The following is a 26,775-nucleotide window of genomic DNA, read 5'->3' on the forward strand; positions in this document are numbered from 1 at the left end:
CTGCCTTCTTCATTATTGTCCACGTATTTCATGATATCACATAAAACCAGTTATGTGGGTATTTGGGGAAGTATGTATGTAAATCATAACTTTCCAGTCACATTAAGAGTATAAAAGTTTGTAACATTGGGCCATACCTTGGTTTTCATGAACTTGGAGTGACTTTTGTAAACCTCTATTTGTTTGATCTCTTCTTCACGGTCCTCAGTGTTCAGCACACCATTGGCTTTTAGCATCTGGATCTCATCCTCCAGATCCCTTATGTTTCGCTCTAATGAAGCAATTTTTGTGTCCTATTGTTAAAAGAGAGAGACAGAGTGAGAAAGAGAGAGAAAATTGTTTTTTCAGTATTATCAAAACAGAATTTCAGAAAGTAATTTTGGGAGTAATACATTAACTATGGTATAGACATAGCCCTGAATTCAGAACAATTTATGTTTTTCACTTCTGAGGATTGTTTGTGAGATTATTCTTTTAGCACCCAATAAAGATCATATGTCAATACAATATGGAGAGTTGCCTAGATAGGTTTGTCTAATATCTGGGAATCAGATTACCAAAGCAACAAGGATAAAAGCAATCTAACGTGTTAATACACACACACACACACACACACACACACACACACACAACACGCACACACACACACACAGACACACACACACACTATTTAAGTGGACTAATTTGTAATTTCAGATGTAGTTTACCAGCATATAATTTCTAGTCTACTTGTAAACATAAAAATGGTTTGTTCATGCATTCATTCTATAGCTGGATTTATAAGGCATGATTGGAATTGACTCTGACAGAGAAGAAAATTAAAATCTACTAATGAGAAGGATTCTCATCTAGAATACAGACATCAGTGCAATTAAATAACTAAATCCTGATATACTAAATATTGAAAATTTATAGCAACCAAAATATCACAATGTCATGATTTATTTGGCAAGCAGCTCCCTGAGTGACAAAAACATTGCTACCTTGAAGGTCATCTCTAACCTACTGACTTTTGGAGTTAAAAAACTAGAAACATTACACTCAAATGTGGGATTGAGAAAAAAAACCCAACCATATGGAATTTTTTTAAGGAAATGACAGACCCTATACACAAGATAGAGCATAGTAAGAAATGAGGCATCAGAAAGAGAAGAGAGGGCTCTTAAGGGGGAAAAACCCTTCCCCAACCTCAGGTATTAATCTCCAATCAGTTTTGGGAAGGAATCATGTTGAAAGTTTGACTGTAGGTTTCCTATCTACTTTTATTGTACAGACCCAAGGAGCTGCTATTACATTTGTATTTGAATGTTAATGAAAAACAAACTACGATCTAATTTTTTTTTATCAATTCATTTTCAAGAATCTAAAAGACTAAAGAGTTCCAAAAATAAAGACAATGAGTGGCCTATTCTATTTATAACTAACTCATATGAAAAACTTTGCAACAAATACATCTGTCCTGATTTTGTGGCTATTTTCTACCTTAATTTCCTCTATTGTATGGCCTATGGCATGTCTCAGGGAGCAATATAATAATCATTACATTGTCATCATCATTAAATAGAGGAAAATGAGGAGAAACAAATACTTATTGAGTCCCACTGTGTGCAAACATCCAAGTGCTCTAAATGCCGAAGACATTTTTATCAATTCTCAGAAAAACCTCAAGAAGATGAAATAAAAAGACTCTGAAATTTGCAAGATTATTATGGAATGTTATATCCTATAGCATTTCGTTCTCCTTTTGAAAATAATATTGTTATTTTTTCCAGTTATAAAAGTAATACACCTTAAATTCCTAGAAAATGAAGAAAATCCCCTCTAATCTTACCATCAAGAGATAACCATCACTAATGTTTTATGTACTGCTGCCAGGATTTTTCTATTTTTAGATGCAATTTCCAGAAATCTTGTATGCTGCCAGTTTGAGTGAAGTGAGTGTCAAGGACTAAATGTCTACGTGCCTCCAAAATTCCTATGTTGAAGCTCTAACCCCTAATGTGCTGGAGATGTGATGGTATTTGGAGATGAGGCCTTTGGGAGGTGATCAGTGTTACACGAGGTCATGAGGATGAGGCCCTTGTCAGAAGAGACACTAAAGAGCTTGTTCTCTCTCTCTCTCTGCCCTGTGAGGGCACAGCAAGAAGGTGGCCATCTGTGAGCCAGGAAGAGACCCCTCACCAGAACCGAACCTTGTTGGCATCCTGATCTGGGACATCCAGCCTCCAGAACTGGGAGAAAATACATTTCTGTTTTTTAAGTCCCCCAGAAGTGGTATTTTCTCATAGCAGCCCAAGGTGATGAATGTAGGGAGGCATCTTTAGTGACTCTTTTGAGTTCTGAGCTATGAGAACTCTGCAGATAAAAAGAGAAGCAATAATAAAAAGGCTACCAGGGGCACCTGGATGGCTCAGTCAGTTGAGCATTCAACTTCAGCTCAGGTCATGATCTCACAGTTTGTGAATTCAAGCCCCACATCAGGCGCACTGCTGTTAGCACAGAGTCCACTTCGGATCCTCTGTCCCTGCCTCCTCTCTGCCCCTTCCCCGCTCACACTCCTTCTCTCTCACTCTCAATCTCTCTCTCTGTCTCTCAAAAATAAATAAACGTAAAAAAAAAGGCTGCGGATACTTTCAATAATAGCCAAATTATGGAAAGAGCCTAAATGTCTATCAACTGATGAATGGATAAAGAAGATGTGGTTTATATATACAATGGAATATTACTTGGCAATGAGAAAGAATGAAATCCTGCCATTTGTAGCAACGTGGATGGAAATGGAGGGTATTATGCTAAGTGAAATAAATCAGTCAGAGTAACACAGATATCATATGTTGTCACTCATATGTGGAACTTGAGAGACTTAACAAAAGACCATGGTCGGAGGGGAAATAGTTACAAACAGAGAGGGAAGGTGGCAAACTATAAGAGACTCTTAAATACAGAGAACAAACTGAGGGTTGATGGGGGTTGCAGGGGAGAGGGGAAAATGGGTGATGGGCATTAAGGAGGGCACTTATTGGGATGAGCCCAGTAAGTGTATGTAAGTGATGTATGTAAGTGATGTAAGTGATGAATCACAGGAATCTACCCAAAAAGCAAGAGCACACTGTAAACACTGTATGCTAGCCACTTAATAATAAATTATATTTTTAAATGATAATAAATAAATAATAAATAAAGGGTCTACTGGAAAAAAATAATTAAAAAATTAAAAAAGGAAACACTTATTGAACACATTGTATAGGCAAAGTACTATTCTGGGATATATTTATATATAAAAATATATAAAAGTACATAAAATATTATATATGCATACATATCAGATATATGAAAATAATTTGGATTTTATGCATATGTAAATACATATTTATATAAAAATAAATAATTTGGATAATAAAAAATAAAAATTAAAAATTAAAAAAGGCTGCAGAGAAAGAACTTCTAAGTGTTCATAAGAGCCTTCTAAACAAATGGGAGCCATTTTAAATCAAAATTTTTTCTGACTATAAAATTAAAATATGCTCATTATAGAAAACTTGAAAAGCTATATAGATAATTATGACTGTACACAATCCCATCACCCAGATATACCCACTATTAACACTTTTATTTATACCCATGAAAGCCTTAGGATTATATTATTACTTTAAGATATATAAAAAGATAGATATCAATTAAAACCCTAATCAATATGACAGAGATTTTCTCTTTTTTAAATACAATCTTTTAGCATCTATAAATATCTAAGTACAATCTTTACAAGAGTTTAACTGTAAGTTAAGTGTGAAAGAAAAATCAATGCTTTTCTAACCCAAAATCTTCCGGGATTTCAGACCCAAGTCTGAAGTGAGCATATTTATATGTATGTATGTACATATGTATACACAAATATACATGTATAAAGACATATGTGCAATACACTTTGTGGTCCTCATGTCTTACACCTTAATGTTTTCATACACTTAGATTTTCAGGTGTCAATCACATAGGTATGGGGAGAAGAAATCTTCACCTTTCCCACTGGTCAAATCCTGAGGCTTTAGTTAGCAATGACCACAACTACCAACTTCTAACTGGGTTGGAAGGAGCTTTTCACTGCACTCTAAAAAATTGCATACTGCTAAAGAAAGATCAGAACAGGGTTAAGATAGAAAGTTTTGTGACATGAAAAAAATTATCTTGACCTATACACATCTGAAGTAAATTTTCACTAAACAGTAAAACACATAAGAGGAGGTGGGTAGGGCAATGGGGTAAATTGGGGATAGGCATTAAGGAAGGCACTTGTTGGCATGAGCACTGGGTATTATATGTAAGTGATGAACCACTGGATTCAAGTCCTGAAACCAATACTACACTGTATATTAACTAACTTGGATCTAAGTAAATAAATTTTATAAATCTATTATAAATAGAATATTTTTAACTTTTACAAATTTTCTTTTTTTAATGTTTATTTATTTTTGAGACAGAAAGAGACAGAGCATGAATGAGGGAGGGTCAGAGAAAGAGGGAGACACAGAATCTGAAACAGGCTCCAGGCTCTGAGCTGTCAGCACAGAGCCCAACGCAGGGCTTGAACTCACGGATTGTGAGATCATGACCTGAACCGAAGTCAGACGCCTAACTGACTGAGCCACCCAGGCACCCCTACAAATTTTATTAAATTAACCAACTTTCTTTTTCCTCACAAATTTTTTTCCTTAAGCCGCAGGTGTCCCAAAATACTAAAAAAACAAAAAAAAAAAACAAAAATGTGGGGGGTGTTGTGGAAGTCATTTAGTCATTTTAATAGCAATCTATTTTTTTCTTGTTCTTATTTAGGTTTCTATTCTTTAAGAAGCCAAGTTTAAGGTCAACAGAATTCATACCTGAAATCTTGAGCACAGGGTAAAGGAGATAGGAGAATATCATTAAGATCTAGAGAAGGGAAAAGATACAAAATACATAGATATATAAGATGGTGTATATTGACTGTGCCCAAGAAAATATTGAAAATACTAGGCAGATAAAGACATGAGGAAATAGAAGTATGAAAAACAAACAATGTCTGTCATGGTCACAGCTTCTCAGCTGCCTCTGAGGAATTCGGGAAGAAGAAATTTTATCTTTTTCTTTTTTTTCAAATCTCTAAAACTAAGACAACTTACTATAAACATATATATTTAGGAACTACAGAAGGCAATTACCTCACAGGTCCTACTATGGCTCAATGTGATACATGGGTGTTGTCCTGCAAAACTGATACTAACTGTACATCCCAAGAACTCTAAGCACTAATCTACAGTAGAGAGGGGGAAAACCTAACATGAAGACAGTGCTGAAAAGTGCAGTTTCAGAAGGAAGAGCAAAATTTACTCCCTACCACCAGTTTCCTTCATCTGAACATCTTTACAGGTTATTTATCACCAAATTTTAAACAATTTATGTAGTGACTTTCAAGTATTCATTTTGATTATGTTTCACAAATAAGCAAACTATCAAACTCGATTAATTGTGGACCTTCCTTGGAGATGGGGAAAGTGAAATACTACATAGAAAATCTTTTTTCTATCAGGCCTATCAGAAAAGATTTTCCTGAAACCACAGAACACAAAAAAGCTCTGTGATAAGGGGATTTCAGGGCCAAATAAGTTTGAGAAATGCTTATTGGGTATCCCCTATGCTGATCAGCATTAATGGCTCTGGAAGTCCTACAGCAAAGTATTCTATTTAATTTGATTTTTCTCAGTACTAATCCTCTAGAAGTCAATTATTGAAAAAAATATATGATTTTAATGACCACATTAAGCTCAGAGTTATATACTAAAGTGAAGAGTCAAAACAATGATTTGGATTCTTCATGGGAAAATTTGCTATGATTACTCCCCATTTAAAATAATTATGTGCTTAAATATCCAGATCACCTTTTGGCTTCTGTCACTCAAAAGTGGTTTACTGAGTGCCTGCTCTGAGCCCAGAGCACTGAAAGAACACAGACTCCCATAGTCTTAGAACCTACCACTTCATGCCATAGGTGACATTTTTCAATAGTCTTGAGATAAGACAACCATGAAACTGTTTTGCTTTTACATCATATTTTCATTAAGAACTGTAGGAATATGGGGGGGGGGGAAGTTTCAGGAGGGAAAAAAACAGCTTAAGTGTGTTTGTTTCATTCCCTATTAGTTAGAAAAAATTATCTGAATTGAATATCTCTTTCAAATTATTTCTTTCCACACATTCATAAAATAATACTTGTAAAAATTTTATACGTATATTTGCAGATCATAACTCCTACTTAAAGATTCATACTCAAGACTATTTTACATCTATCATTCAAAAGATATAAAATAGGTATCTGATGGGCAACTAACACATAAACCACTGGAATTGAACCCCTAGCATCCATCAACCCAACAGGCCTATCTGCTGATTCTTATACCAGCCATAAATATTAGCACGAGCCCATGGGTGATGGAGTACAGCAATGAGAATGGATGGGAAGATTGAAATAAGTTTATCTCTGCTTTATCTGTTTTCTTTTTTTACTAATCTCTGAATATTTCTAGGACATGTCTGCTACAGTTGATAGTAAACTGAGACACGCACAGTTTTCTCATTCATTCTAGAAATACGTACTGAGCATCTACTGGGTACCAGTCACATTGCCAGGTATATGAGATACTAATTAAATCTTAACAAGATTCATGGGGACCCTTCTCTAACATGGAGTATAATCTAGATCACTATTACTCAAAGTGTGGCCCACAGACCATCAGCACTGACATCACCTGAGAGAGTTTTAGAAATACAGAACCTCAAGTCCCAACCCAGACCTACTGAATCTGAATCTGCATTTTCACAAGGTTCTCAGGTGACTTGGGTGTTTTAAATGACTACAAATGTCCAGCATACACAAGGGACAAGACTTGTGCCCAATGTGGAAGAGACCAAGACAACTTTATAAGCTAACATTTAGAAAAATATTAACCTACTCTCAAGAGCTATCCAACTTGGCCTAAGTATACACCAACCTTGGGAGTAAACTTTCTGGAGCATCTTTGCCAGTCCAGAAGCCTTTATTATCCTTTTGTATTTGTCAAACAGTATGTTCCCCTTAAACAGCAAGAAAAAGATTTCAAGTCCTCTCCAGGAACAGTGAACACTGAAATGATGAGTGGGCAGAACATAAAAAAAGCAATATCATTTAGTCACAAAAAGTAATAATTATGTTATTGCTAAGTGTCACAATGTGCCTTCCTCACAAATACAGTAAGAATTACTGGTTTTATTTTAATATGAGGCCAAGAAAGAAAATACAGACAGTTTTTATAGAGCACAGAACTCACCGTGATCACATATCGGTCTGCAGACATTGATCAACAAACTTAGGGCCAATTTGGTTTAAGGAAGAAGATGTGATCTAATGTTCAGGAAGTGTCCCAACCTAATTATATTATACTTTATTTAGAATAAAATTCTAGACTATTATTACTGGATGCCACAGAGGCTCCTGAAGGCTTAACTTATAAAACTCATCTAGTTGTAGTTGCAAACATAACTGAACGGCCCTTGGTCTTAGGCTATCTGAGGAACGCCCTGACTTTGGAAGCATTTACTGTGTGGGATTAGCCATAGTTTTGTGAGCCCAAGTCAAGCACTCCAGAAAGAAGTCAACTTCGGCGTACAGCATGTTAAAGGAAAAACTAAAAACAAAAAAAAAAAACAGTAACTCACCTTCTTGAGCCTTATCAAACTGTAAAAAGATGGTGACCTAGATGAGAAGATGACAGGGGACATGCTGTTTTTTGTGATAGTATTGTTTTTTGTGTTTGTCTGCTTGTTCAGATGGTACCTAATTCTTTATAGCAAAATGTACAAGCACAGAATCAAGTCAAGTTCCAAGTAATTAGGGTGCTACAATGTTTCTTTCCATGGCCTCATTTGCCTACTTCTGACTCATTCTTCATGAAGCCCATGTCCCTGGAATGCATCCTTTCTGTTGTTCTGTCTCTGTGCACATTGCTAATGACCCATGGGCAGAAGATGTATATCCGGTGTTTCTTTCTGGACACAATGCAACCACTGAGGTTTTGGTCTGCATGTATGAATTTGTTGATGTTGTTGTTGTTATGAGACTCAAGTCTGAAAAAAAAAAAGAGCTGAAAATAAAACAATCCTCCTGGGGGCACCTGGGTGGCACAGTTGGTTAAGCGTTGAGATCCAGCCCCAGCACTGGGCTCTGCATTGACAGCATGGAGCCTGCTTGGGATGCCCTCTCTCTCCCTCTCTTTCTGCCCCTCTCCCCCTCATGTGTGTGCTCTCTCTCTCTCTCTCTCTCTCTCTCTCAAAATAAATAAACATTAAAAAAATCCTCCTGACCCTTAGAAAGTCACAAACCTGGATGTAAATCCTGATTTTTATGCCTTCGGTCAAGATACTGAGCCTCTTTGAAATAAGACCATGCTCAAGAGCATGTCATGAAAATTCCAAGTGATCTATAATGCATGCAAAGTACCTATCATGGAACCTTCCCCATGAGAGTAAAAGTTGGTCATCATTATCATAAGCCAATAACAGTATAGTAAGTCCCCACCCATTCCCCAGTTTTGTGAGGTACACATGTAGAAGACAGTAGCTTCTGCTTTTAGTCCACCCCATTTAACTTTGTGAGCATATTTCTAACCTTACTAATCCCGTAACACAAGGCTGTTATAAGAATTACATGAGTGACAACATGTATATCTCCCAGAATTATAGCTAACACACAGTAGGTGCTCTACAAAGATTACCTTCTTCCTATTTCTAGCTGTAGCATTTATCAATTACTTTTTAATTGTCTACTCAGCTTCTTTTCCTTTTAGGAACTACATCTCCCCAACTCCCTGTGGTTTTAGTGGGGTTTTCATGTGTGACCCTGCTCAGTGGCAAGTACCATGGATTCTCTGGATGCTGATTGACCTGGGGTAAACTCATTATGCCATCAAGGCCAATCAGAGTTCTTTTAGGGAACTGACATAACTTCAGGGGCCTCTCCTTTTCTGAGTTTATGTTTCTCCTTTTCTGAGATTATGAATGATAAGGAAAATATCGGCCTGTGGCTGGTTATGGCCTTCTTTGATACCATGATTAAGAATCTGCCTAAATGACTGGGCCCTTATAACATCATTTGAACAGCTAGATAGAGCTATATCTTAACCATCCAATCCCCAGAATTCCAAAATACAACAGCAGGGTTTCAGCCACTTGCAACTAGAAGAGTATAACACAAAAGTTATAGCATGAAAGAGAATACCAAAATACAGTTAGATATAATATTCTACAAATCTACAGACAGAGGTCAGAAATGGGTAAGACCACCATAGCAGAGTCAACAAATCTCCAGAAAATCCCCTAATATAGGGTCTGGAGATGGATAAGAGTAAGATTATCATAGAGAAGATGAAATTCTTTCTGGCCAAAAATAATAACACATGCAAAGTAAAGAGTACTCAGCATGGTGTCCAGCACATAATATTTAATTAATATAAATTGAAAGAACAAAATAACAAGTATGAATTATGTATGAAGGAGGAATAAGAAGACAGGACTAATTAAGAAGTACAGATCACAAAAAAAAAGAAGAAGTACAGATAATTTGTTTCTGCAGAGGAGTTAGAAAAGAAAAGAAGGAGGGGCTTAATGATAAGCACTCGAGAATCAAGCAAGGAGTTTGTACTTGGGTCTGATTGGGAGTCATTTATAAGCTGGTAAAAAGACAGCAACAAGACAGCCTTTGGGAAGTTAATAATAAAAATAGAAGCCAAATGGGAGTTGAGACAGTAGACATGACAGATCATCGGCCTAGTGGTGAAAGAATTCTTAGACAGGGTTAAGAATTGAGGAAAGAGAAAACAGTATAGGAATCACCAAAAAGAAGTGCAAAATTGATGGAAGTCATAGAAAACTCACAGAAAATAAGAGAATTAGGTGTCAAGAAGGAAAGAGTCAAAAAAGTTTTGAGGAGACTTTAAATCCCATAGAATCGTGGTGATTACTATGTCACTGAACAACCAGTATAGCATAGGAGGAGAACCAACCAGAACAGACACCACCTAGAACAATGGAAGCAGGTCTGGGGAAGTTTCTGAAAGGCCAGGGGTTAACTTTTTAGTTGCTGGAGTGGGGGAGGGTACTCTGGGGATTTGAGATAACCACAGAAGTATTTCAATTTTAACCACTATAGTTGCACCTGTGGCTCTTGGCTATCGGCCCTTCAAAGAAAGTTGCTTCAATTAATACTGATAGCTTTCTACATTCCCAATGCATGGAAGGGAGCATTGGTTAATCCAAAATCATTTCCATGTGCCTATGACATATACTAATGTAGAGGCTCCCCAGTGCCAATCTGTGGACTAGGTGCATCAGATTCATCTAGGGAGTGAATAAAAACTATCAATGACTTGGTGTCACCCAAGGACATTCCCTTTCAGGACGGAGGTGACACAAAACTCTGTATTTATTTGTAAGCTCCTCAGGTGGGGAACAAAGCCATATCAAAAGATTTCTTTTTTAGACCTATGTTTTCTACCCCATTTATGTTGAAGATATATGTATATTTGCATTATCTGAATTTATAGAAAAGAATAATATAGAACAGAAGCGAAGTTTCTCTATTCCAGCATTAAAAATGCAGTTAATAACAACAACAGCTAATGTGTATGGATTACTAAGGCAAACACTGTGCTAGAAAATCTCATTTAATCTTCCCTATAACCTCATGAATTAAGTACTTATTTTATCCACTTTATAGGTCGGAAGACCTACAGAAGGTAAATAACTTGCCTAAAATTTTCCCTTTGTTGAAATAACTTTCTAGGCCCAAGATGGCTCTACTTCTGCTTGGGATTGCTTGTCGGCAAACCAATACTTAGATAACTTGCATGTCCCTATAAATGCTCCCCTTGACCAGAAATGTAGTATGTCTAGTCAGCCAATCCCCAAATGACAAGCCAATTCTGAGTTCTAATTTCCTTGTTCCTTCTCAACTCAAACAAGTTTGACTACGTGACCCCAGGCAATCATCTCTTTTTTTAATTTTTTTTCTTTCTTGTTCTTAATTCTTTATCCTATAAAACTTTCCTGACTTCCACACCATTTTCCAGTACTCCAAATGGAGACTGCTTCAAAAAGTCCTAGATAAAATTTGTTTGTATCACCTAAATTGTCTTCTTCAATCATTTTTAAAACACCTTTAATAAACTGGAATGGTTCCCTCCACATATAGAAGAGAAGAAGCCACAGAGTGAGACCTCACTGTCCCCAGGAAAATCTCAGGAAAACTAACCTCAGAGAAGGTTTGCCACCTAGAAGCTGGGCTATTTTGATCCTTTCCTCCACACAGTAAGATTAGCCTTCAAAGATCACAGGGCAAGGTCAAAAGAAAACAGTGAAAAGATTTGGGAGAGAAGACAGGGAGGAAGAAATTTCAGAAAGTGCTTCCAGATGACAGGGTAGCCCCTCGGTGTGTGCAGCCCAACCCTCCCTAAGCCTGGATCAAAGTCATCTTCCACATACATATAAATACAAAGAGTTTGAATTCCCAGAGATCCAGTGAAATACTACTTTGTAAAACAGTGATTGCATTTCAAGGAGTATTGAAAAGATGGACATCTGAAACCTCGATTCTCTTCCAATGCTCTTTAGGAAAAGATTGGGTGAGAAAGCTCTCTTCACTTGCCTCTAGCAACATGGATTTGCTCTTCCCATTCCTTTTAAACCATCCCTGCAATGCCTTCAATAGCCCTGGTTGAAGTCTTAGGATCTCAAAACATACCACAAATCCTTCTATGTTCAACCAGTTTATCTCATGGAAAAAGCAACAGGCGGCAGAGGAATTCAGGCCACCCCAAGTTACCAGCACGGCCTGATGGATGTGGAAACTAGACCATGCCTTAGGGATGAGGCATGTGACGGCCGGTACACTGTCATTACTGAAACTTGAAAGGGGAAGTTCACATGAGGCCTGTGGTTGACTTCTCAACCCTGCTGGCTGAGGCGCACGCCAATAAGGAAATCACAATCCCTAAATAAACAATAGGCTGGGAACCTGAGCACCAACAAGGGAGAGAGTACAGGGGTTACTGGCCTGGGCAGGGCTGGCCAAGATGGAACAAACAAAGCAAAGATTTAAATTTTGCAAGAATGTCATGTCAATTCAGACTCTCCAGGCAGGCCCTTTGAGACTCCAAATTGCCAGTCACCAAGCCTCAAAACTTGGTAGAATTTTTAAAGTCAGGACTCTTGGTCCAATCTCTACATTGCCAAATGAGAATAATAAGAGCCAGAAAAGACAAGTGACTTGCCAAAGGCCCAATAGCCAGAAAGCCAGGTCCCTAGGTCATTTATTACACCACAGGCCTACTGGGAGTTGCTATTTTTTTCCTCCACTGGTTTCTCCTCTCAAAGATGCTTTTAAAGTCTTTCCACACACCAGTTGTGTGTGTATTCTGAGCTAAGATTCTGCCTGAAGTAATCTTGTTAAATTTCTTGTCTGTCCTTATTTAAATGTACCACCTCTTTTTTATAGGTAAAACACAATTTTCAGTCTAAAAGGGAAGGGATAGAGAAGCAAAGAATTCTTTGAGCATTTATTATATACCAGGATTTTCCCACACCTTCATTCATTTTTAACATTCTCCACAACCCTATGCAGGCTGGTATCAAGGTTCCATTTCACAGATGGGAAAGCTGGAGCCCAGAGAAACAGTAAGCAGGAGAGCCAGATTATCAATTTCCATAAATAATCTAAGCTTTTCCTCTTTGGAATCTTCTCAGTTCAACAAAAGAAAACCAGGATAGAATAAATTGTGCAGCTTTAAGCTTTTTAAAAATGAACTTACCATTGTTTTTCCTAAATAATAATTCCTAATCATTCCTATGTAATGAATACAAATTATTGCAAACATAAAAATTTAGAGGGGGGGGGAAGAGGAAAACATCCTTTACAATCACCTCATCCAGAATTAGTGTCAACATTTTGACATTTTTTTCCTCAAGCTTTTACTCTACATTACATTGAGAATATATCTTCTTTATATAGTAAGAATATTAAGTCTCCAACTACTATAAACCTTAGAAATACATCTGATAGGTTACTGTATAGTTCTGTTTATATTTTTAATTTTTAAGTAATCAAAGTTATTGATCCTTTCCTTTGAAATATCTTTATTTTTGAATAATAGTTTTATTGATATACACATGTGCCATAAAATTTACCCCTTTAAAGTATGCAATCCAGTGCACACTTTATTCCACAGTATTTTTACCACCAAAAGCCCTGTACTCACTGGCAGTCACTCCTTTTTCTCCTCTCCCCATCTCCTAACAGCAACTAGTCTACTTACTATATCTATAGATATACCTATATTAGACATTTCATATAAATGGAATCACATAAGTGGCTTTTTGCACCAGCTTCTTTCATTTAGCATTATGTTTTCAAGGTTCACCCAGGTTACAGCATGTATCAGTATTTCATTTCTTTTCATGGACAAATAATATTCCACTCTATGTGTTTACCAAAATTTGTTTACTCGCATAGGATAATGGATACTTGGATTTCTTTTTAGCATTTTGGTTATTATTAATAATGGCATATGAGCACTGGTGTACAGTCCAGGTTTTTACATATGTTTTCAGTTTGGTTGGGTGTACCCCAAGGAGGACTACTGAGTCACACAGCAACTACATTTAACACTTTAAGGAACTGCCAAATTGTTTTCCAAAATGGACTGAACCATTTTACACTCCCACCATCAATATATGAGAGTATGATTTTTCCACATCCTCCCCAACACTTGTTACTATCTGTCTTTTTTTTTTATTTTAGCCATACTAATGGGGAATCAGTTGTATCTAATGGAGGGTTTGATTTGCATTTCCTGTTGGAACATCTTTTTGTGTCCTTATTGCCCACTTGTATGTGTTCACTGGAAAAACGTCTATTCAAATCCTTTGCTCAATTTTTAAAAGATTATTTGCCTTTTTATCGGTGACTTTTTCTTCCTTTTATTTTTTTTAAGTTTATTTATTTGTTTTGAGAGAGAGAGAGAGAGAGAGAGACAGTGCACACGTGCATGTGAACAGGAGAGGAGCAGAGAGAGGGGGAAAGAGAGAATCCTAAGCAGGCTCTGAGCTTATAGAGCAGAACTTGACTCCGGAGCCAGATCCCACTACAATGAGAAAATGACCTGAGCTGAAACCAAGAGTCAGAGGCTTAACCAACTGAGCCACCCAGGTGCCCCTTCTTCCTTTATTTTTAAATGAACTTTGAATTAAAGTGTATTACACATAAGAAAGTAGCCAAATCATAATTTTTGCATGATGAATTATGCCAAAGTAAACACACCTGGGCACATGCAAACCAGATCATGGAATAGAATACTCCTTGTACTCCAGAAACTTCTTTCATGCCCCCTCCCAGTCTCCAAACCCCATCACTCCACTATCCACTATCCAGGTATCTAACACTATTCATTATTTCTATTTTTGGAATGCATGCATATAAACAGAATTACATTGTATGTGTTCTTTTGTGTCTGGCTTCTTTCAACACTGTTTTGGGGGTATTGAATTATGCTGTTATATGAAGCAATAGCTTGGTACTTCTCATCGCCATATAACATTTCATTGCATGAATATTTCACTATTTATCCACTCCATTGTTGATAGCTATTTCACTTGTTCAAGTTTTTTGTTATTCCACATCTAATTATGTTTTGAATCTTCTGTTTACGTTGAGTCTTATACTACCATTGTTAGATCTGCTCCTAGATAATAGGGTTTTTTAATACCATCATAAATAATATTGTTTTCAAATTTTCATTGCGTAAATGTTTGTCATTGGCATGTAGAAATATGATTCATTTTTAAATACTGACTAGCTACCTGGCTAAGTTCATTTACTAATCTAATTGTTTATATATGAATTCATTGAGATTTCTTACACACACAATTATGGTGCCTGTGAATAAAAGTAGTTTTATTTCTTCCTTTATAATTCTTATACGTAGGATTTCCATAACATTATGGAATAGAAGTGACAGTAATAGGCATTTTGTCTTATTTTTTATATCATAAGGAAAGCTTTCAACATTTTATCATTAGACATGATGTTGATCATAGTTTTCTAACAGCTATTTCTTATTAAATTAAGAAAATCCTCTCCTAACCTGAGTTTGATAAAAAACAACTTCTTTTTATATGGATGGATGTTGCATTTATCAAATGATTTCTCTGCATTTATTGAAATTACATTTATTTTTCTCCTTTATCCTATTAATGTAGTAAATAACATTAAATGGGGCACCTGTGTGGCTCAGTTGGTTACGTGTCTAACTCTTGATTCCAGCTCAGGTCATGATTTCACAGAGAGATCTCCCTTGCGAGATCAAGCCCCATGACAGGCTCTGCACTGACAGTGTGGAGACTGCTTGGGATTCTCTTTCTCTTTTTTTTTTCTCTCTCCCTCTAAAAATAAATAAACATTCAAGAAAATTAAATAACATTGACTGATATCCAAATATTTGTCCAACCTTGCATTCTTGGAATAAGCACAACTTGGTCAGGTCCTTTAACTGTCACTGTGTTCAGTTCAGTAGGATATTTTAAATCCACGTTTATGAAAGAAACTGCTTGCAATTTTATGTAGTGACTTTGTTGGGTACTGATATCAAGGTTACAGTGGCCTCATAAAATAAGATAGGAAATGTTCCCTCTTCTTCTAGTCTCTGGAATAGTTTCTGTATGACTAATATAATTTTTTCTTCAAATCTCAAATGTTTAGTAACATTCACTGAAGAAGCCATCTGGGCTTGAAGGTTTTTATGTTTGGTTTGGTTTTCGGATTTGGGCATTGCTTTGCGTGTGTGTGTGTGTGTGTGTGTGTGTGTGTGTGTGTGTGTGTTTGTGTGTGTGTACACATGTGTGTGGTAAGATTTTAGATACAGAATCATTTTTCCTTAATGTACAGGACTACTCAGATATTCTATTTCTTCTCAGGCAGTTTTGACAAGTTGTGTTTTTACAAAAACTTACCTAAAATTTCTATTTGATTATCATAATGTTGTTAATAAAATCCTCTCATATTTTTAACGTCAATAAGATTGATGGTGATGCCCCCTTTCAATCATGATATTGGCTATTTTCCTCAATGAGTCTAACAAGGATTTGTTATTTTTGTTCCTCTCTTCAAAGAATCAGTGTTTGGCTTTGGTGTTCCCTTCCAGTATATGTTTGGTTTCTATTTCATTCATTTCAGCTTTTTTTATTATTTCTTTTCTCCCACTTTCTTATGGTTTTATTTGACCTTCTATTGTTTTTTTAAACTGAAAGTCTTTCAACCAAACTGAATGACTTGCTCTCCCCCACATACTTCTTATATTTTCCAGTCTCATTGCCTTTACTCATACAGTCCCCATTGTTTATAAACTATACCCTTCCCCTTTTTAAAATCATGCCAACTTTTCAAGGCTCTCCTCAAATTCTACCTCCTCCAGGAATCATTCCCTGCCCCTCTCTCATTTGATATCCTTTGAGCCCCTGCAGCACATTTTGCCATTCTTAGGTCACTATTTAGATCCTATCTCATATACTTCCTTCCATTAGCCTCTTAAAAACTGAGTATTCCCGGCACCTGCCTGCCTTAGTCAGTGGAATGGGCAAGTCTTGATCTTAGAGTTGTGAATTCAAGCCCCACGTTGCAAGCAGAGATTACTTTAAAAAAATAAATTTAAGGAGCACCTGGGTGGCTCAGTCGGTTGTGTCTGACTTCAGTTCAGGTCATGATCTCTAGGTTTGTGAGTTCAAGCCCTGCATCCAGCTCTGCACTGATAGCCTAGAGCCTGCTTCGGATTCTCTATCTCTCTCTCTCTGCCCCTCCCCTGTTCACTTGCTCTCTCTCTCTCTCTCTCTCTCTCTCTCTCACAAATAAATAAATAAATAAATAGGCATTTAAAAATAAATAAATAAATTGGGGGTGCCTGGGTGGCTCAGTCAGTTGAGCACCCAACTTCAGCTGGGGTCATGATCTCACAGTTTGTGGGTTCGAGCCACACATTGGGCACTGTGCTTACAGCTCAGAGCCTGGAGTCTGTTTCAGATTCTGTGTGCCCCTCCCCTGCTTATGCACTCGCTCTTTCTCTGTCTCTCTCTCTCTCAAAAATAAACATTTAAAAATAAAAATAAATTTAAAAAAATTTTTAATGAATGTTCAATTTTTCTGAAAGGTCCACCATGGTGCTGTGCACAAAACAGCTACTCAGTAAACACAGGTGTCTGTGATTCAACTTCAGGAGTTAAATTCACACAAATGAAACCTGTTCATAGCAGGAATTATTGACTGGCAACTCAAATATTCAAACACATCATAAGAAGAGTTTGGGCAAAAAAAAGAAAGAAGTCTCATCATTTTTTTAAGTCTTCCTTGCTTCCAAATAACAACTATATATCATCCAGAGCTAACATTTAACTTGACATTTTGCTTTTTCTGGCTATCACTTAAAACCCACATTTTTTTTCCCTTATTTAAGTAAAATAGTTAAATGGGACAAAGTTTTTTTTTAAGTTGAAAGATGAGAAGATGAAGAAATTTCTCAAGAAAAAGAAATAAGCTAAAGGATAATTTCTGGTATCGTAAATGGATAGCACAAATCAAAAACACAGGGCTTTGCAAGTTTGAATGAGTTATGCTCCAACTGTTATAAAGACTTCAGGGCAAGACTTAAAACTCAAGGGGGAAAACAGGACATATGTTGGCTGTAGGGTACATATTTGGAGCCCTATTTGGAGGGCTGAAAAAAGTGATGACTCTTGCTTGATAGCACAAAGCACAACATCACACCTCCCCAAAAATATCAGAGACCTCTTCAGCTCCCATGAGCTGCCTCAACCTGTTCTATGATACAAACTCCAGTGCATAATTTCCAAAGTAAGTTTTGAAAGAAAAACCAGTTGAACCTATGGGCTCTCTTCAGCAAAAGCAGAATGAAGGAGTAGAAAGTATCGAAACTCTGGAGGAAAAATCTATATTCAGATTTCAGTTACCAGCTGCCTAGATGTAGGACCTTAGCAGGTTGCTTATCCTTCCTAAAGCACAACTTTCTCATCTGTGAAATGGGGCTAATTATGCCTACTCACAGGTTATTATATGTCAGGTGCCCTACACCATGTGTGTTCAGTGGTATTCAGGCTGTGGGTTGCCACAAGTGGTGCAAAGTGGTATTTTTGTTGTTATTGCTCTTATTCTTTTAAACAGCCACAGAGTGGGGCAAAGTTTTAAAGTTTAAAAGCCACCATAATGGCTGGCTAGAAAAACTGGGCTTGAAACAAATTTCCTATGAACAACTCATCTTGGGAGAAGAACTCATTCCAAGTAGAGTGCAGTGTTTAGACTCAAACAGGTAAGAGTTCAAAAGACAGAAGAAATAAACCTAAGGAGCTTAGAGCCAAAGAAAACGTTTCAGCTCCGCAGTGATGTTCCTGACTAGATCCCAGGACTCAAATGAAGTTCATACTAGGAACTGGGATGCATTCAATGGCCTAGGTTTGAATTTGAAATCTCTCTTTTCCTAGCTGTGTGACCTTTGGAAAAGTTGCCACTGTAGCTCTTACATTCTCCATGTTCCAGTGCATCCCTTCCATGCCTCGCAGAACTGAATTGGCAGAATTTGACCAAATACCAGTGTATCTTTTAAAAGAAATTTAATGCAACTGCAGATCAGCTTCACCCCATGCGGAAGAACAGCAGTCATCTGCCTAAGCACAAAGACAAGTCTTGGTCTTTAGTTTAAATACCAAAAGATCAACCTCACCACTGGAGTTTAGCACCTGAATGCAAAGTCATAATCTTTGATCAATAACACAACTACAAATCAGCAATTTGGTCAAGTTCAAGGTTGAATTGCTCACTATTCATTTCCCATTGAGAAGCCTGATGGGGACAAATATTACTGAAGAAGAACCATTTATGACATACAAGTACCTGGCTGGTCATGTGACTGGAAAGCTATATACCCACAATCCTCACTTCAGTTACCACAGAAATACTGTCATCCAGTGATATTATGCCCCTAGCTTCTTAATCCACTTTAGATAACAAGTTCACGAGATCAAATACATTTTCTGCAACTTTTACTAAATCCCTTAATGTCACTCATTTAGATCCCATCTGATAAATTCTGCCAAAGTTAGTGCTAGTATAACGTTTGTTTTTCTTGATGAATGAATGCCATTTAATTTATTAAGCAAATGAGAACTAAAAGGTTTTATGTATTATCCTTTTAGCCTCGGTGGTTAAGTTTAGAGTGAAGTTTATGTTCCATCTCAGTAATTATCATTATTCTGGGATTGGTTTCTTTTTTTTTTTTTTTTTTTTTTTTTTTCATTTTCTTAAAATACAACTCTCTCCCTACCCTTTCCTTTTGTGATTGTTAGAGCTGCTATAGCCATCTTGCTCAGACAGGCAGACTGGGACTGTCTGAAAATGAATTTACATGAAGGAAGCCAAACTACAAAATGGAATGAGAAAAACTAGAATCCATTAACATCTTTTGAGTCCCTGGATCAAGCTATGCCTGAAGAAATACCCTGTTTTTCTCCAGTTGAGTGAGCCACTAAACTTCCTTTTGGTTTTAGCCATTTTGAATTAGATTTTCATTCACTTGGAAGTTCTAGCTAACAAAGAAAACAATTTTAAGATTATCTGACAAGTACTCTCATTACTGTAATTCATTTTCTTAAAAATAAACTGGGTACAGTTTTATGAATGAATGTAAGAAAGTGAAATTTTTGGACACCATCTTTATGTCATGTCAAATTTATAATAAAAGTAGGTTAAAACATTCTTTCAAAGGAATCAACAGCACAGGGAAAAAAGGAGGGAAAAAGTTTTTCGCTACCATTTTTATTGACAGTTCTCCTTAAGAGCAGAGAAGAGGGGCTTAGTAAAGAATCTTTAGATACAAAAGTAAGAAAAGGAGGAGAATAGCACCATCTATAAGAAAACTAATTTCTCTGAGAAACACACACAGTGTTCTAGTGCAAACCTGAAACATACCTGCCAGAGCAAATCGGGATCAAAGTTAAAACTTGGAGCTCCCTGCAAGAAGATAAATCACAAATAACTTCATTCATTTTGTTTCCTTTCATTTCCATTCAGGTGACTTTTTCCCCCTGGCTCAATTGGCTACAGGAGATGTGATGGCTGCAAGAGAATTACTCCCTCTTAGATGCTGGCAGATTGCCCTCCTCAATGCTTCTCCACAGAGACACATTTTCACAATTGTACAAGTCCAGAGGGGCACGTACAGATCTCCTAGAACTACCAGACCCTACTTCTAAAACTGCTTGAATTAGGGCAAGGTTTCACAAATTTTCACTACAAACAACTTTAAGTTGATGTGAAGTGTATGTGTGGAAAAAATGAGGGGTCAGAAGTTCACCCTCAGTTTCTCTAAGAAGCAGGGGACTAGTAGAGGTAATTTATTAGCCCTTAATTCATGTCATCTCCCTGAAACTACAGATCAAATTTTCTCTAGGAAAGTTCCTTTTAACCTTAGATTTTGAGAAGGCACTAGATGACACCAGTATTTACCCAAAGGTGTTTAAGTTCAAACACAATGACGTCTCAAGTTCCACCCACCAGGTTTAAGGGTCAGTTATATTTGACAGTCAACCCTAAGGCTTGTAAAATATGGGTTTCTAATATTCCCTCCAATTTCACAGGGATGTAATATAGAAAATCAGATGAGATCACAGCCTCTGTCACAAGATACACACATGGCTAAAAAGATGACCCTCTACCATCTGCCACCATAACTCAATTTATGTATGGTAAGTATAGATGCTAATGGGACCCAGACTTCTCCACTGACAAAACAGAAGGCAGTGCTTGGTAAATTAATACACATCCAAAACAACAACAACAACAACAACAACAACAACAACAACAACAACAGAAAAACGCCTTGCTCGATTCCCTGACAAGTGTATTGATCATCATTTGTCCTAAAAATGTGTTTTATAAGCCAGCATCATGGGCATCCATAAAAGAAAAACTCCACACTCAATTTACTGATAATATATAAATGTGGATTTGCCCTAAAAATCATGTTTCTATGGCTTCCCATATAGATAGCATAAACGAGTGTATTTATTTACTATTTTATTGTTTTCAAATAAAACATATGATACGAGAAACAGTAGAAATTAAATAGATTTTCTACTTCTAAAAGTCACCAAAAAGTATTAATTGTCTGAATAGAGACCTTTACAAAGATAATGCCCAATGCACTGGGAGAGATGTCATTCCTGATTTTTCTAAAGATTCCTGGAATTCACTCTTTTTAAAAAGAAAAGATACTTTGGAAATACATTCTATATACATCCTCTTTTCCATTAGTAACTGTGCCAGAGACCAGAATGGCAGGCATGCAGGTGGGTGGAAGAAACATTGAGTGACTCTTTACAAAAAAATAAAATAAAATATTTTCTCTTTTTTCTTTTCTTTAAAGAGAGAGATTGAGAGAGAGAGAAACAAAGAAAAAGCCCTAACCAAATTTCAGGTTTGGTTCCAATGTAAAGTGAGGAAGAAATCTCAGTTATGAAACACTCCCCCACAAGTGTAGAATGATAAGTTTCTTTTCAAAACAAGTTCAAATTACATAAATTCAAAATGAATTGATAAGCCAAGATTAGCAAGTATTGTTCATTCTTATTGGCATTTGGTTCCTTTGATGATATTTTTCAAACCAATTTGCTGCAAATGCATTATGAGTGCCTTGACTCATGTAACCCCACTCGGGGGACGTACAGTTTTAAAGCAAATGTTCTACATTATTTCCACAAAAATTCACTTGAAGACATTGTCATTGACCAGAAAGAAAGAAGAAAGAAAGAAAGAAAGAAAGAAAGAAAGAAAGAAAGAAAGAAAGAAAAGAAAGAAAAGATAAGAAAAAGAAAACACCTTAAAAAATCCTAAGTCAGAACTGTACATGCCAAAAATTCAATAGCTGGTGTTAATTTCTTTTTCTCCAGGACTTAGGGATTTTTTGGCAGACAATTCAAAATCATACACTATAAAAGACAGAAAAATCATTATCCTATCAGCAAGTTTCGGAATTCTCTTGTAGGCTAATGGTGACCAGCAAACTCTCAAGTGTTAAATTCAAGTATGGAATTATCAGATTGTAAACATCACTGTTATGTTTTTCTTCATGAAACAATTTAAATCAAGAATTATTTACTCTTAAGATAAACACTATTTGCTTCCCTCTGACAAACAATGAAAGTAAAAAACCTTTATTTACATTTCTAGATACTGACAAAGCAATGGGTTTCACTTAGATCTGTTTCTTAATCATACATCATGGCTTAGCCATCATCATTTATTTCATTATTCTTTAAATGCCCTAAATCCATCCAAAAGGATCTATAATTCTTTTAAATAGCATATCTCTATGCTTCCACAGCTATGTTATGAGTACTTAATAAGTTATTATTACTTCCAGACTTGGTTAGGAGAAAATACTGGAGTCCTGGGAAAGTACTATTCTTTGAAAAGTACATTTTCCTGATAGCACAGTTTTAATTATTTAAGGACTTCATTGAATGTAAGTCAACTTCTTTGCCAAACCTTAGTTTCTTAAGATATCTTTTCATTGTAATGTGAATGAAAAGGGGGAAAAAATTATTCTAGCTTTAGAAATTTCCTTTTAAAGCACACACAAAACCTCCCCTAGGGTTGAAAGCATTGGCCATGCTCTGGAAATGAACCCACCCCTCCTTTCAGCCAAGGGATACTTGAGTCCTTTATTCTTTTGCCCAGAAAAGGCATCCTAATTAAAGGGACAATAAATTAAATGTACCCAAGAAAGCAAAAAGATCCAGAAGAAAAGCACCCACCAGGGTGCCTAGAGAAAAACACAAGGTTCATTTCAAGTGTTTACGTTAGGCACCATCAAGTTAGAACAAACTCCGGAGGCACAGCTGTTTTTGACAAATGTGAACAGCTCCTACCTTCATTTCAATGACAGTCTGGAGAGCCTTCGTCTTGGCTGGCTCCGGCTGAAGTTGGCTTCTTCGGTGCAATTCCTGTGGAGGAACACGATAGAAATAAGCCTGACGGTTCATCCTTCCGTTACACCATGACCTTTACACAGGTACCACACAGCCCACCGGGTGCAGGTTTGCTGTGCACAGACATAAACAAGCCACAGGTGCCTCTTCCCCCACCCTCTTTAGCATCACTCCTGCCTGGAGCCTGCGTTCCAGTGAAAACCTCCTGGCACATGCGCTATTTCTGAAACTTCCATCAATAATTAATGTCAACTGTGACAAAGCCAGCAAGTAATCATAGTCCAAATACTGTTCAACACTGGGGCTGTTGCCCAGCCATCAAATCATAATTTACTAAATTACATTTCTCTGTGCTCCCAATACAAACACAGCATGGAAACGGAGGAAAGAAAATGACTAACGTGGTTGCAAATCCACTGCACGCATGGCATTTTGCTACTGAGGTAGGTTTGAAATGAGCAATTTAAAACCTTTTCAGTACAACTGTGTTACTTTTTGGAGTGAACTGATGTGATGAAACCCTGTGAATATCTTGCTTCCTAATTTACAGTTTCGGTCCTTGTTCAAAATCACATCTGTGTGTGATATGTTTATACACTCATGATGCCAAGAAATTAAAATTGGCATTAATATCAACAGTGTTAGAGAGGATACAAAAATGGTTAAAGCCAGATGCAGACCCAAGAACTTCTGGAATATGACAAATATAACTTCAGGTAAAAAGCAAGCAACATAATTTTAACCTTGAAGGCTCACTTTTTTTATGCCTCTTCTCCAAAGAACAGTTCTGTAAAGACTTTGAAAGTTGCCTTGGCAGAAGAAGACATAAAGATAAGATTTGTTCAGTTTATACTTTGATTTTCTTAGTAATAATTATAAACAGTTTTATGAAAGCAGCCAATGAGAGGAAAAAACAACAGTGCTCACACATGTCCATGCCACTGATACTAGTCACCTATGGAGTAATTTCATAAGATTTATTTGCTTCCAGAAAAATCATTTAAATTCAACATGAAGTAGTTCTAGGCCTTCACATTCCACTGGGCCACAGACATTAAAAATGAAAAGCAAACAAACAAAAAACTACCTTGGCTTTAGGGAAGAGAACTAACATGATTTCTAGCTTTTCCAAGGAAAGGTATTAAAATTAAATCTCATTCCACCACTACCGTCTACTATCATCACCATCTCATAAAGACAGAACATATTAATGTAAGTATTGCCAGAAAAACAGAATTCCACAATAAAAGATAATCCTTCCCAGGATAATAAAACAAGCAATCTTTGCCCATATCCCATTACATTGTTCTTATTTGCCAGTGGCCCAAGAAGACTTGGTCATGGAACACGGTGCACATGTCTAGGAACCAGCCCTGGAAAATCACCACTACAGCTCTGGAATACAGCATATTTTCTTCCCAAAGTCATCACTGGCACACACCAGCAAACTTGCAAACTACTTTTCAACCTCCAATTTGAGAAGAATTTGAATTAGTGCTTCCTAATTATTCAAAATGGTCTCACAAAGACATTTTTTCCCTAACATATCCTTGGAAGATACAGAATCAAGTATTACCAAACCCATCTTATGAATAGAGACAGAAAGAAATCTTGTGTCCTTTTGGAGGCCCTGGTCTAAAATAACCCAGAAATACTGGTCATTTTTAGGCTGCATGGTAATGGCAGAAATTTTCTGAAGGAATGACCTTAAAAGCAACTTCCCTTCTGGGTCTCCCTCTCTCTCTGCCCCTTCCTACTCTCTCTCTTTTCTTTCTTTCTTTCTTTCTTTCTTTCTTTCTTTCTTTCTTTCTTTCCTTCCTTCCTTCCTTCTTTCTCTTTCTTTCTCTCTCTCTCAAAAACAATTTAAAAAACATTTTTAAAAAATTAAATAAATAAAAATAAAAGGGGCGCCTAGGTGACTCAGTCAGTTGAGCATCCAACTTCAGCTCACGTCATAATCTCACAGTTCGTGAGTTCCAGCCCTGCATCAGGCTCTGTGCTGACAGGTCAGAGCCTGGAGCCTGCTTCAGATTCTGTGTCTCCCTCTCTCTCTGCTTCTCCCTCCCTCTCTCCCTCTCTCTCTCTCTCTCAAAAACAAACCTAAAAAAAACAAAAAATTATACTATACTTATATTATATTATATTATATTATATTATATTATATTATATCATATTTTAAAAAGCAGCTTTCCTTTATTATCTACAATGTCCCTGGCACTACTTCTCTTTTTTTTTTTCTTAATTTTTTATTGTTTAAAATTTATATCCAAATTAGTTAGCATATACTGCAACAATGATTTCAGGAGTAGATTCCTTAGTGTCCCTTACCCATTTAGCCCATCCCCCTCCCACACCCCTCCAGTAACTCTCATTTTGTTCTCCATATTTATGAGTCTCTTCTGTTTTGTTCCCCTGTTTTTTTATATTATTTTTGTTTCCCTTCCCTTATGTTCATCTGTTTTGTCTCTTAAAGTCCTCATATGAGTGAAGTCATATGACTTTTGTCTTTCTCTGACTAATTTCACTTAGCATAATACCCTCCAGTTCCATCCACATAGTTGCAAATGGCAAGAGTTCATTCTTTTTGATTGCCGAGTAATACTCCATTGTATATACATACCACACCTTCTTTATCCATTCATCCATCGATGGACATTTGGGCTCTTTCTATACGTTGGCTATTGTTGATAGTGCTGCTATAAACATTGGGGTGCATGTGTCCCTTCGAAACAGCACACCTGTATCCCTTGGATAAATGCCTAACTACCTCTCTTTTTCAAGCCTCATTATCATGCTATGGAGAATCAAACCTCTGTGTGGTGAGTCCAGTTGGCTACTGGTAAATATTTATTTAACAACCAGCACCCACCATAGCCAACTTCAAATTACCTAAGTGGTGTCACTGAATGCAAAGTTGGGAAGAGAGGCACAATAGTACCCTATTGTACAGTATTTATACCATATGGACCAACTACATGTAATAACATCAAGAACACAGATAACAGTAAAATGTAACAAAAAAATAGGAAATTATGAGTTTTAATACAATGTTTCTTTTTTAACTTTTTTTAATGTTTGAGGTTTGGTTTTTTTGTTTGTTTGTTTTTTTAGAGAGAGAGAGAGCATGAGCAGGGAAGGGGCAGAGACAGAGGGAGACATAGAATCTGAAGCAGGTTCCAGGCTCTGAGCTATCAGCACAGAGGCCAATGCAGGGCTCAAACCTGTGAACCATGAGATCATGGCCTGAGTTGAAGTCAGACACAAGTGACTGAGCCACCCAGGCGTCAGTTTATATATTTAATTTGTAACGTCAGCTGTTAGAACAAGTTTCCAATTTTGACTTTCATGGACCAGTCCAATCCAGTTCCAGCATACCACTGGGTGAATCACATAAGGAATTCAACCTCCAAAGAAAGCTTCTTAGCCCTCAATGTTACTTCCAAGATTTTTGGGAGTACACGCTGGACTAATAAAATTTCACAGATGAAAAAATGGACAGTAAGTCACTTGTCAGAGTTCCTCCATAGTAAGGGGTAGAAGAAAGACACTTCACATGTCACTAATCCTGATCCATATGTATCAAAAGCATCTTAATGAGGGGCGCCTGGGTGGCTCAGTCAGTTGAGCGTCCGACTTCAGCTCAGGTCATGATCTCACGGCTCATGAGTTCGGGCC

General features: G+C 36.9%; 1 protein-coding gene across 1 annotated transcript in view; it reads right to left on the minus strand.

Annotated features, from left to right (window-relative positions):
- Positions 1 to 26,775, minus strand: part of ERC2 (ELKS/RAB6-interacting/CAST family member 2) — a 709,181-nt gene that overhangs the window by 431,485 nt on the left and 250,921 nt on the right. Inside the window, exons 3-4 of the mRNA XM_042979179.1 lie at positions 23,041 to 23,115; positions 138 to 293 (exon numbers count right to left, since the gene is read on the minus strand). Of these exons, the coding sequence (XP_042835113.1) occupies positions 138 to 293; positions 23,041 to 23,115 (231 nt within the window). The remainder of the gene's footprint in view (positions 1 to 137; positions 294 to 23,040; positions 23,116 to 26,775) is intronic.

This window comes from Panthera tigris, chromosome A2 (assembly GCF_018350195.1).
Source record: "Panthera tigris isolate Pti1 chromosome A2, P.tigris_Pti1_mat1.1, whole genome shotgun sequence".
Taxonomy (NCBI): Eukaryota; Metazoa; Chordata; class Mammalia; order Carnivora; family Felidae; genus Panthera; species Panthera tigris.